The sequence below is a fragment of the Colletotrichum truncatum genome (assembly GCF_014235925.2).
Source record: "Colletotrichum truncatum strain CMES1059 chromosome Unknown Contig_0001, whole genome shotgun sequence".
Lineage (NCBI taxonomy): Eukaryota > Fungi > Ascomycota > Sordariomycetes > Glomerellales > Glomerellaceae > Colletotrichum > Colletotrichum truncatum.
This window is the reverse complement of record NW_027222398.1, coordinates 4,835,506-4,848,398: the sequence shown is the minus strand read 5'-3', so window position 1 is coordinate 4,848,398 and position 12,893 is coordinate 4,835,506. Positions and strand designations below refer to the sequence as shown.

Here is a 12,893-nt window from a genome sequence, read left to right as displayed (position 1 = left end):
AAATGTAAGGTACCTCGTTAGAGGAGGGAGGGAGGTGCAACTGGGGAAGGAGAGGGAAAAGGCTGGGGAAGGGACTTCTTGTCGAGATCGAGGGGAAGGGACGTAGATGAAATATCTTGGGTAGGCAAGACTGGGATTGTACCAAAAGGGTAAGCAGCGGATAGGCAAATCAGTAGCGGAAAGAGCAGTCAAGGTACCGCGGAGCGGAATTCCTAGCATCAGAAGCTGGGTGAAAAAGCAGAAATGGCCCCAGAGGAAGCTCCAGTCCCTGACCTTTCGGTCATTTAAGAAACAGGGACTCTGCAAGTAAATATGGAGCCCCCATGGAGGTTGGACGGAGTAGTGTACGAGTGTGTGTACCTGCTCGAGTGCACCACCACCATAGACAAGTAACAAGGCATGGTGGTGTGAATGTACAATCTCTCGGTACGAGACCCCCGGCCCGTCTATGTTTGGACTTTCGATGAGCCAAGAACGGGCGACGGCCGCTTGAGGGGGCTCCAGTTATTCCACCTGCATCTCTCTCTGTCTCTGACTGACTCTTGTCCTTCATCCGCGGTCGAAAGTCGCCCTTGACCAGCCGGCGGTGCCACGGCGGTGCCCAGAAAAAGAGTGGGTGATGGGACGCCGATCTTTGCTTGGAATCCGTGGCTCAATGGTGGCCCGTCACTACATTGGCAAAAGCGGGTCAATCTCTGGATGTACACTGCCATTAAGACCACTTTTTGTGCTTTATTTTTTTCTAATCTGGGTTTTTCCTTTTGGTGGTGGTTTAGGTGTTGGGGATGGTCCTGGAGTAAACTGCCCTTAGTACAAGCCGTGGATCTGTTCTGGAGCGAGTTTCTTTCTATTACATCAGGGAGTCAAAAGGGCGGATGGGCAGCGCAGGTACACTAATTCAGTGGCCGCCAGTGGCAGCGTGCCCTGTTGTGGTGTTCTTTTAGCTTGTTTGACCCCTGCTGACAAAGAAGGGAGCCGCTGAGGCGGACGATGCCTGGTTCGATAATATATATTGAACAGGGAGACTACAAATCACACCCACAAATATGCCACCAGGATGTTCACTTCCAACAGTCCAGAACCACAACCCATCATCTCTTTGCCATCCACAACCACGGATGTTGGTCATAACAAGGGCCAAAACTGGAGCTGGGGGACTGCAGCTGAGAGGAGCTGGGAGGAGCTGGAAGCACCGCATAGGGGGGACCCTGAACGCGTCGCCCTTCAGCTTGATTACTCGGGGGGACCGTTGTGGGCGATAAGGCGATGGCTTGAAGTATGTTGCAACATTGCAATCAATTTTATTGAGTGCGGCTTACACCGAAACTCTCTTTTCAATCAGGGTGTAAGGCTCCCATTCTGCAACAAGCTCCCACATGCTTGCACATGCATCGTGTGCTGCCGTCAATCGACTGCCGCAGGTCGACAATACAGCTCTAGCCTCATTTCATCGTCTACATTCACGTTGCCTCATTTCGTTCCCTCGCGCCCTATCCCCGGTTCGCCGCAAGGTCCAAGCTTTTAAAATCCCTAGCGGCTCGATTACCATCAACCCAGACTACGGATTCTCAATCGTCATCATCATTGTTGTGGCCAACATAGCATCATCGTACATGCGCATTGCGGATACCATAGCATAGTACGCCGGTCCGTCCCATCACTTCCAAACCGAAATCCTCATCGAAAAAGCCGCATCATTGGGAGATGGCAAAACGTCAAGGCCACGAATCCTGGCGTCTGAGAAAGAGTATGGGATAGAGCCAGAAGAGTCTAGCCGCTGGCAAACCCCCCCACCGGGATGAACCCACGATCGCCCGTCATCGCGATCCTGTCCACCATCCCACGCCTTGCACGTCCATCCGTACACCTCACCCCTGGCTTACCCGGACTGCTGAGACAGTGAGGCTCGTGGGCTCTCTGCCGCGTTTACGCCGAACCAACCGCCTCTCCCGCGAACAGACGCTTGGGGATCGCCCACACTTTTTCTTCTTGATTTTTGTCCTTGAAGAGCATGAAGAGCCTACTGGGAACATCAATCGCACATGGCCGCCACCATATCCCATGGGTCCACGTCCATTGCAAGCCACCTCAACAGAAACCCTAGTGCGTGCGGGAGCGCAGTCTTGATACTGTCTTCAACATCAAAAAGGACCGAAGGGGCCGAGCGGCAAGGGCCTAATAGTGACAGCCAGTGACGACAGATGTACATCAAAAGCACCTGCTAGGGTCGAACGAAGATGCTCTACAGCAGGTGGAAAATACAGCAGTCCGAAGCGCGAGAACAACTGTCGGCAGCACCAACCACAGGTCAGACTCACCCAAATACGAGAAGGACCGCCAATCCATTCCATGAGCGGTACCGGTCGCGGAACTGATGGGTCTTGGCTGTGGTGCACTACAAGTACATCAAAACCCAATTGACAGCAGTACCATCGCTACAGAGACAAGGGTAAATATACCCTGTGATGGTGCACTTTCCCATTCAGTCTCCCTGGCTGGTGTACAAAAGATAATGTACTCCAATATCTAATTAGCAGGTGCATTGGTGCTGTGGTGGTGGTGTTGGTGGACTTGATCTTTCATTCTTGGGGGGGGTTGCTTCCTTCCACGGCATGTTTCCCTTCCATTCATTCGGTGCCAGTTGGGAAACCCCCACTCTTTAGTGGCCCCACCTATCACGGCTGACGTCACAGCGTCCTTCCATGTTCCGCATTCAAAGACGGTAAAACTGGTCCTCAGCCCGTTTTTCTTCCCCTGCCAAGACGCCTAGGACCCGGCGCTGAGCCCCTAATTCTGCTCGGCCCACCCGTCTTCCCCGAACCTTCTCGTCCACTGTCTCAATACCCCGATGCCGTCACTGTCCTCCGTCCTTGGTTTTGGCGCGTTGACGACAGTCCAACGTCGTCTCAGACACGGAGTCGCTTATTTTCCACATGTTACTTTCCCAACTCTGTCCCCTCCAACATTCCCTGCAGCCTGGGCAGTTACCTCCGCGGGTCCGAGGCAAAGCTCGATTGCGAGATCCATCTAATTTGCATGCAATGCCATCACCCGCAGATGGATGGAGAGACAGCACCAGGTAAATAACTGTAAGGGAGTCTAAAGCTCAGGCAGCCTGAAGTCTGCTTCGCCAAAGTTACTCGCCGTAGGCTACCTACCTCTTGAGGTCATTTCCGCCGACCGTTTCACCTGTAACCATTGATTTCCCGGGCATCAACAGAAACTGTTAGGCGACCCTTGACACGCCTCACCACTACCATTAAGGCCATGCATCCATTTCCAAAAAGGAACCCTTCTAGCGCTCATCAAGAATCCGACCCTCCTGAAAATCAGTCTTCTCGCGCATTTCTAGCTGCTTTAGCGCGAGAGACATTCCGACATCCACACCCTCAGCACCACCACGTCACCTACGGCTTGCCTTGTTAAGCCTTCCCGCTCACCCGTCGGTCGGGTTTCACTTAAGTCCATTGCCACCATCCGCCCTGATTGCCATTCTGGCGGTAAGGCACCGTACCACTCACTCACTATCCAGCATGTGAAAAAATGCTGAATGCAGGTACACGCGCTTTTGCCATTTGTCTTCAGGACCTGTACCATCAAAGACAGTTTCTATTCTCTCTCTCCTTTTTATTTTTTTTTTATTTTTATTCGCCATTGCCCTGGATTCCCAAAAATAAGTAGCTGCATCAACAGAAAAATTCAAATTCAGTCGCCGAGCGCAACCACAACAGGAAGTAGATCTGCTCATGCCAACTGGCAGTTCATCTCAACTCGACTGTGGCAAGCCTGCAAGACACTTCACAATCAATCAACAAAATCAGATCAAGCAAGCACCACGCGTTCCCCGTCAGACCACCATAAGAGCTGAAACAGGAAAAACATACAACGGAAGCAGAATGTCGTCATGCACCGGTGGTCTACAATCTCACAACAACATCTCAGCCCTCACAGTCAAAGCTCATCAACCCCAGAGCATAAGATACATGCATTCGTTTTTTGTTTTGTTTTTTCTCGCCCATCTAGTGTACAAAGTCATCCCACAGGCACATGTTCCCACCCACCCCAGCAAAGCGCTGATCGGCGCCAATGCCTTATGAACAAGTTTGACAGTCACCCACTGCAAGCAGCTCCCCAGCGGCCCCGAGCGGCTTCCCAACACAGGGAACCCAGTCGCCAGCAAACCGCCGCTTACTATGGTTGTATCCTTTTTTTTTTCTTTTTTTTTTTTTTCGCCCGCTTTTCTTCGTAAATGTCCACAGCCAATCTCTGTGACTTGTCACACTTGTCTTCCCACAACCTTGCACACTTTCCCACATCCATGGCTGAAAACAGGTGGCATAAGATGAGAGAAAACCTTAGACCAGTCCACTCCTTCAACCTTGCTATCCTCCCTCCCCCTCTCAACGAATAGGAAGCTGTCAGTCGGGGCCCGTGGTATCTTGCAAATCACAACAACACGTCCCATCCCCAGGCGTCCCTTGCCCTACGGGGCAGATATTCTCTCAAGAGCCGCGACGTGCCATCTTCTTGACGTGAGGAGAGGGCCTCCTGAACATTGGAACATGCTAGTAGTGAATTAACGGAATGAAAAAGGGCACAGAAGTCGCCCAATAGATGGGATACCCTTATCTGCTGTCCGCAAGGGACGCGGCATACATCATGCTGTCTCAGGATAATCATCCGCTCCCGTCAATTGACTTTTTTTTTTCCTCCTCCTGTCCACTCAGTAATCGAGATACGGACGGAACCTACATGTGACTGTCCTTTTTTTTTTTTTTGCTTTAGTTCTTTCCATAGTTTTCTCCCAGAGCGAAAACGAATGCAACTCTACTGGAGCCTCACAAGAGCGAGAGGCCACTTGGGGAGATTCAATGAGGATGGGGGTTAAAGTGCTCGTAGCCAACCTCGCTATTCGCACGACGTTGCAACAGCGAGGCTGAGCCCTCCTTGGATTATTGTCTTGTTCCTCGGAGCTCAACGACTCTCCGCCCGGGACCCAGTGATCTCTTGCGTCCACGAGCGGTTCCACGGAGTCCACCCCGACTACCTGGACCCGACAAACTACCCCCGACAAGGGGTTAAGGGGGGGAGGGGGAGCCCAACAAGCATTTCAGACCCGTTTCCAGAATCTCTAGCCCCTTAAACGAAATCACACTGGGGGATTGCGTAGTCGGTCCGGTCGCATTTTCTTTACAAGTTTTGTAAAATTCTCTCTAATAGACGGTTTATCTGCTGGTTTGTAATCTCAAAGGAGGATCTCCTCCTCCTCCCAATCCCCGCAACGATCCGCGGAGCCCACGTCTCTATTCTTAGGTTTGACGCCTACACCGCACTTCGCCACGTTACTCCTTGGAACTATGTGCCCCAGAACTCAGGTTCGACTGTGAGATATCCGCCAATGGGGAGCTTCATGACCATCGAGCGCTTCTAGGCCAGCTTGATGCTCCAGTCCTCGCCGATGCGAGCGGCTACCCTACCAATAAAGGCGTACGCTGCACGGCCCTTCTCGGCGGCGTGGTACTGAACGGGGACGGACCAGCTCTTGCCCTCCGACTCGATAGTCACCTCCTTGGTGTTGAGGCTCGCCGGCGCGCCAACGACGACGATCTTGTCAACGTACACCTCCTTCATGGCCTTGAGCCAAGAGCCGGGCTTGACGGACTTGCTATCACGGCCCTCGGCTTCCGAGGATGTGATGGTGTTGCCAGACAGCTTGAACTTACGATGAATGTACTGGCCCTTCTCAAAGTCGAAAGAGTCACCGTCATCAACGTACAGCTCACCCTCGGCGTCGCCATTCTTGCTCACGGTGACAACCAATGTGTAGTCGTCGAAGCGCATCAGCTGGGTTGAGCGACGAGGGCGGTCGCGACGGGGGAAAATGTGGCCACCACGCATGAGGACGGCGACCTGGTCGATAGGAACGGCCTTAGTGAGATACTTGCCCTTCTGGGTCGCGAGCTTCTCGTAAGTGAAGTAGTCATAGTAGACCTCGTCATCGGGGATGAAGATATCCACCGACTCCTTGTCCTTTTCGACAATAGGCTTGTGAAGTAAACCAGTCGACCCAACGAACAGCTGATCGTCAATGGCAAATCCAGCTTCTTCGGAAGGATGGGTCCAAAACATGGGTCGCACAATAGGGCTGCCATCTCTGTGGGCATGGAAGAAAGCTGTATACCATGAGGGCATCAGGCTGTAGCGGAGGCGCAGAGCTGCGGTCAGGATGCCCCTGAACGGCTCGGGGAGCATATACGGCTCGCGGCGGCGGGCGTCGATATGAGCGTGGCCGCGGAAGAAGGGGTAAAAGGCGCCAGCCTGGTACCAACGAGCCATCAAGTCCGAATCAGGGTTACCGAAGAATCCTCCAACATCGGCACCTGCAAATGGGAAACCAGAGATACCCTGATTCAGAATCATGGGTACGGCAGCGCCGAGGTGCTCCCACGAGGCCTGGTTGTCACCAGTCCACATGGCGCCAAGTCTTTGGGAACCGGCGTAGAAAGAGCGAGTCAGAACGAAAGGTCTGCGGAGCTCGCCCTTCTTGCGAGTGAGGAGAGCCTCAAAGGTGGCGTTGTGGAAAGTCATACCGTTGATGTTGTGGACATCACGGTGCTCCCAGTTACCGTAGTGGATGTTGTCCTTGGGCATGGTAACCTCAGGACCGTTGAAGACAGATGGCTCGTTCATGTCATTCCAGATAAAGGTGTTCTCCATAGTGCCGGGGAACTTGTCATAGTTGTAGAGAGCGCTCCACCACTCGAGAGCCTTGGGGTTAAAGCAGTCGATCCAGTGAGAGGATCCTGGCCAACACCAGCCCTCAAACGTCTTGCCCTCCTTGTTGAGCACAGTGAGACCCTTATCGTTCAACTCCTTGCTGACGCTGTAGCCATCCACATTCTTGATGTGGGGATCAATGATGACGACGAGCTTACGGCCGTGATTGTCGAGAGCTTCACCCATGCTAATAGGGTCCTTAAACATATCAGGGTCCCAGGTGAAGTATTTCTTCTCGTGAGTGTACTCAATGTCGAGCCAGATAACGTCGTAAGGAATCTTGTACTTGTCGAACTTGCGGTCGACATCCTTCACGTCATCGTCAGAGACGTAGTTCCAGCGGCACTGATGGTAGCCAATTGCGAACTCCTGAGGCATGGCGGTGGTACCGGTCAGCTCGCCGTATGTCTTGGAGATGTCTTTGGGAGTAGGACCGAGGAAGATAAAAACGTCGAGGATGCCAGCCTCGGAGATCCAGTGGGTATGAGTGTTGGTCTTGGAGCCAACACCGAGGGCAAGAGGGTTGGACTTGCTCTCGCCCTTGGTAATGTCAATCCAGGTCTCAGCGCCGTTGAGCCAAAAGACGCCGACGGTGGAATCCTTGCGATGCGCCTGCATGAGGGGGATGGCTCCGTAGAGAGTCATGGGGCTGTCAAGGATGTACTCGAAGACATCAGAATTGTACAGCCGGTACGGCTCGCCGTAATTGCCCTCACCACCGCGGGTCTGCTTCAGAGACAGGGGTCCAGTGTGCTCAGGGACGCCATAGACGTGCTCGTATCCAACGAAGGAGATGTCAAGAGCGACACTCTCAGGGCCACGAGGCTTGGAGTCTGTGTTGCCTCCAAAGGTCTCGTCCCACCAGGTGCTTTCGTCCTCCTGTTGCTCGTTTTTCTTCTGGTCATCCTTGGCCTCGTCTGCCTTCTCCTCGCCCTCCTTCTTTTCCTCGGCGGGCTTTTCGACCTTGGGACGCCAGTGCTCCATGTTAAGCAGACCACGGTCATTCAACTTAATGTGGGAAGCACCATCCCTCTTGAAATCGATACCGAAGGGCGAGAACTTGATGACAGCTTCAAACTTGGAGTCGGGGCCGTATTGAACAGTGATTTGGTCTTTGTCCTGGTAGGCGACCTTGGCCTCCTTGTCCAGGGTCAAGCCGCCAACAATAACGTGCTGCTCAGCCTCGTTGTAACGCTCCTTCCGCGCAATGCTATTGTGTCGCAACTCGATTTCGCCCTTCTGACGCTTCTCCTCGTCGACGCTCACGCGAGCGGTACCGGACTCGAGAAACGAGACGGTGATGGGAAGGCGGACCGTGTCTTTCGCATCGTTGATCGTCTTGAGAATGACGGCCTGAAGCTGGCCGTCGGCAAACTTGGCGGAGTCAGGGGCGATGTTATAGGGGGCGGCCCATGTAGCACCCAGAGAGTTGGCATTGTCGGCGTAGTCACGGTTGCGCTTGCAGAAGCCAGACTGGTGACACTTCTTGAAATCGTTTTCCTTAACCGAGACTGAATATCTCGTTAACAAGTTGTCCAAGTAATAAGTTTGAGAAAAGAAAAGATATGGGCGTTGCGAAATTCCTTACATGCGGGCTCGATCATGCAGCTGAAGGCTGCCAATACACCAACGAAAGTTGTCCATTTGCAGGACAACTTGCCGGTCGACCCCATGGCGAGGGGAGCTGCGACAGCGTATTCTTATAGAGAAATGAAAAGGTAAAATAGAGAAATGCTGAAAGATCAAGAGTACAGCATGAGAGCAAAAGAAGCCAGGCCTTCTCTGTTGCGCTCTCTAATTGATGAGTTGGAAATGATGGGACGGATGTCGTTGATGAAAGGTATTCGGGAATTGTGAGACGTCCAAAGTTCACAGCTGTCCCCTTGGTAGCTCCAGTTTGGGCTTAGCCTGAGCCTCCCAAGCTGTGGGTGGCAGGGGTAAGTCGGAGAAGCTCCGCCTAGGTGAATACTTCGAGGCAAAGAAAACGCTTTTGAGCATAACCCCAGCTGATGTCATCTACCCCGCCATGAGGGCGAAAGACCTGAGGTCCTGCAACCCATCCAGGTCCAGTTCGCCAGACACGTGTATCTTTGACGGGATAAACAGCATGCATGTTTCATTAGAATCCTGAAATCTTTCAAATTAGCTACTGAGTATTTATGCAAATTATACATCTCCAAAGCTCAGTATCTGGGCTATGAGTACTTTGTACATGACGCTGTATGCGTTATAGCGGTAATGGGTCTAAAAGAATAATATGTACAGTGGCAGCCGAATCAAGCCTCTTTAGTGCATTCGTACCTGACGCTGTACCGTCTCGGGTACCTCAGGAGGTGCACCTCACCTTATCAATCGACCTGGCCGAGGAAAAATAAACAGAAAACAACAAAGTCAACACTCCCACTACTGTATGCTAGACACCCTCAATTCCTCGTAAATCGAGACGAGCGAGACATTCCATTTACATTCCTCTCTTTAGAGTCCCACCCATTTGCCCTCTTTCACCCTTAAGGTATTGCATTGTTTATCCAACGGTCCCCCCTCTGGACCCTCCACCCATAGCTCGAAAGGTTGCTGAGCTGTCAATTTTAGGCGGTCTGCCACAGTGTCAAGCTTGCTTCACTGTACGCCTCAACTAGCTTAGCGCATCAGGCACCAATTGGAATCGAAGCACCATGGCTGCACCCGGACCCCACCAAACACCACAGGACGATGACCCCGCCTCGAAGCACAGGAAGCAGCAAAATAATGCAGACTCGGCCAGTAACAATGCAAGCACAAATGGCAACCCTTTCCCTGAATACGCCCGCCGTACTGCAGAAAAGCTGCCCCCACCTACTTTCATAATTCTGGCTCTCCTCTTCGGCTTGTACATAATTTTTTCGTCTAGCCAACAAAACCAGCGGTCAGCGGCAGACATTTCTTCTCCTGTTGTCCCCTCCGTTGTCACAACCACAATTTACCAACAACACATCCCTTCTCCCACCGAAGTCGTCGTTGATCAATCACCCAAAATGTCTACCGAGCAGACGTAAGTCTTTGATTTTTTTCTGTTTGCTCCCTCAGCTTCGCATCAGTTGGCTGCAATGCCGTGCTGCTTTGTCCCTCTGTCGCCTCTGATACCCTGAATTTACCCCGCCATCGTGCGAGGTTTCGGGCGGGCAAAGAGGGGCACACATCCTAACGTGAAGAAATTGAGCTGACCTCGAAATAGCTTCATTGCCATCAAGCCTGACGGCGTTCAGGTACGCTCCATCAATCTGGCACGCTGCCAATTGACAATGACAACAAGCTGACCTTGCTCTAGCGCGGCCTCATCGGCCCCATCGTCTCTCGCTTCGAGAGCCGTGGGTGAGTTTTACCCGACGATGCCCTACCAAGTCCTGAGTAGCCTTTGATTCTAACCGACTCTCTACAGCTTCAAGCTTGTTGCCATCAAGCTCGTCACCCCCGGCAAGGAGCACCTTGAGGCTCACTGTTAGTCCTCCTGGTCCCTCATGTCCCGTGTCACACTGCTAACTAGCTGCCAGACGCCGACCTCAAGGACAAGGCCTTCTTCCCCGGTCTGATCAACTGTGAGTATCGCCATCACGTATTTTCTATCGAACCAAGCTAACGCCCCTCTAGACATGCTTTCTGGCCCCATCTGCGCCATGATCTGGGAGGGCCGTGACGCCGTCAAGACCGGCCGTGGTAAGACCCCTTTTTAGAACGCCCATCTCCTTTACTCTCAAGCTGATTTTCTCTACCCAGTCATCCTCGGTGCCACCAACCCCCTTGCCTCTGCCCCCGGCACCATCCGTGGCGACTACGCCATCGACGTCGGCCGCAACGTCTGCCACGGCTCTGACTCCGTCGAGAACGCCAAGAAGGAGATTGCCCTCTGGTTCAAGGACGGTGAGGCCGTTCAGTGGAAGACTGCCCAGTTCGACTGGATCTACGAGAAGGCTTAGATTTCTTGTCCGCCTCTGCACAAACTCCCAAGTGTCTGATGTGCCATCCCTCTCGGGATGCACGAGACACATGTCGATAGGTTGATACAGAAAAGTCTTCAAAGTCAAAAATAAAAACAAACGGCGCAAAAAGCCACACCAAAACATGACTGTGCCAAAAGATGATGCTTATGTTAAAACAAAAAAGATTGAACTTCATCTACTTGATCTGAAGAAAGCTCTCGCCCTGCCCATCACACCAGCAAACCATGGCGTTCCCCACACGCTGACCAAAATCCGCGCGGGCAACAACGCCTTGGTGATGCCCCAAGCGATTGCAACCTCGACCACGACCTTATACTTCCCATCCTTCTGCCACCTCTCCAAAACATCTTGCGTGCTCCTCGCCGACTCCTCCGTAGGACCTGTCGTAGTATACTGGAAGCTCCCCGTGACAATCCCCTCCTCCTTTGCCCACTTCCTCTCCACCTCGCGTGTTTCGTACGGTCCGCTCGCGTCCAGCTCGCCCGTCATCGTGCCCCTATCCTCGGCCCCAAAGCCAAACCAGCCTTTTCGGCTAAAGTATCGCTCTGCCTTGCCCACGCCATCACGTACGTAGCCAGCCCAGTGGCCCGTCACGTATTCCAGCGGTAGGAAGTTGGTGTAATGGAACAGCCCGAAGAGGCCGAGCAGGGGGACGATGGCAGTGATTTCGTGGAGGATAAGAAAAGCGATAATGTGCGACAGCGGAGCTTTTCTCAAACCCGAGGTGTATCGCTGGAAGCGTGTAGGGACGCGGTCGAGGATGCGTTCGGCGGCGCGGTTGCTCGAGTTTGTGGAATTGCGGGCGATTGGAGTGCTTCGCGGGAGGGGTCTCCGTAAGCGAATGACCGGCCGAGCTTTGGCAAGAGCCCGGCTTGCGAACATTGTGGGCAAAAAGATCAATTGAGTTGCGTGATAGGTGCCAAGGCCACTGCGGCTTGTAGTTTGCCTCTGATCTGGTTTGCTTGGAGGTATGTGAAGCTTGGGCCTTGGGAAGGACTGGCGTTTGCTGCTGGTGGGTCCTTTGATTGTCTTTAGCTCCTCACCGAAATGACCGATGTTCACCGACCGGGCTGGCACGGGCCGAGAGGTTCAGGCTACATTCTCGGCCTCAACTCACGTTGCTCAGTCCAATGCAAGCGGTAGGTTCTTGTACTTGAAGGTTCTAATTGCGTGATTCATCAAACCTTGACAGATTCCAGGGAACATAATTTGAGCTTCAATTACTTCTTCTGGAAAGACTTCTCTGTCTGAGTGCTCTCAGAAGGAATTGCCACTGGGCAATGATCTGCAATCAGGTCGATTCTCGAAGCCAGTTAAACCTGAACTGAGCTTTTCATATCGTTAGTCTCAGTGCTGGGCTTTTTCCATTATACTTTGCGTCATTTTATATACGATTTCAAACCTTTTGAATTGGTGTTATAGATTTGACAATGACGCACACCTTTCCCTACTTTGCTTGCCTCGGTTGACTATCCATTACTTTAACAGAGGTCCTGAGACAATAAGTAACGAGGTAGGAAGAATCCAGCCTTTGAGGAATATTTTAATTTCTGTGGATAGTGAGTCAGGCGTAAAATGTCACTAACTCCCGAATGCTCAAACCTCTGACAGGAAAATTAAAGGGTTTCAACCAGGTCCTTCTGAGTGGCATTGATATTTAAGGAGCAGCTTGGCGTTCAACCTCTATATTTGACTTTACTTTTTCCCATTATTTCTCAGAGCATTGTGTTGCTTATACAAAGGGCAAGGCCTGAATTCGCGTGAATATTGAGTTTGAAAGTATGTTAAATTTCATGAAAGGGAATAGGAATGACGTGCTATCATTTACGCCGTTTCACCTAATTATTCTTCCAGTTCTGCCATTTTATTTAGGTTTGGGCTTTCTCTTTCACGTGTAATAAGCTTCCATCGCGTTGGGCCCTCCGTAGTATATGTCATTCAACTGCATCTGGTGCATTCTTTTCGCAGTCCCACGTGTTGATTCCAGTCATTTAATTCGATATCCTTAACGTCTAAGTACGATTTAACATGCGCAAGTGTTTGTGGAATCGCTCAAGAGCTCGAGATGAAAGCAGTCTCAGATTTAAAATCTAAACTCTTTAGAGTGCGGCTTGATAACATCTCTCTTACCAGCTGACT

General features: G+C 52.0%; 3 protein-coding genes across 3 annotated transcripts; 1 reads left to right on the top strand and 2 right to left on the bottom strand.

The window, feature by feature from the left end:
* Nucleotides 1-5,427: 5,427 nt before the first annotated feature.
* CTRU02_201353 (glucosidase ii alpha subunit) lies at nt 5,428-8,450 on the bottom strand (the record flags this gene model as incomplete). The annotated part of the gene is made up of 2 exons (XM_036726386.1): nt 5,428-8,288; nt 8,366-8,450. The coding sequence occupies 2 exons, from the start codon at nt 8,448-8,450 to the stop codon at nt 5,428-5,430; spliced, it is 2,946 nt and encodes a 981-aa protein (XP_036582068.1).
* A 1,002-nt stretch (nt 8,451-9,452) lies between these two features.
* Nucleotides 9,453-10,730, top strand: CTRU02_201351 (nucleoside diphosphate kinase; the record flags this gene model as incomplete). Its single annotated transcript, XM_036726384.1, has 7 exons — nt 9,453-9,808; nt 9,992-10,022; nt 10,085-10,128; nt 10,196-10,254; nt 10,308-10,352; nt 10,405-10,470; nt 10,531-10,730. The coding sequence occupies 7 exons, from the start codon at nt 9,453-9,455 to the stop codon at nt 10,728-10,730; spliced, it is 801 nt and encodes a 266-aa protein (XP_036582067.1).
* Nucleotides 10,731-10,925: 195 nt separating this feature from the next.
* Nucleotides 10,926-11,636, bottom strand: CTRU02_201352 (uncharacterized protein; the record flags this gene model as incomplete). Its single annotated transcript, XM_036726385.1, has 1 exon — nt 10,926-11,636. The coding sequence occupies one exon, from the start codon at nt 11,634-11,636 to the stop codon at nt 10,926-10,928; it is 711 nt and encodes a 236-aa protein (XP_036582066.1).
* Between the last annotated feature and the right edge of the window lie 1,257 nt (nt 11,637-12,893).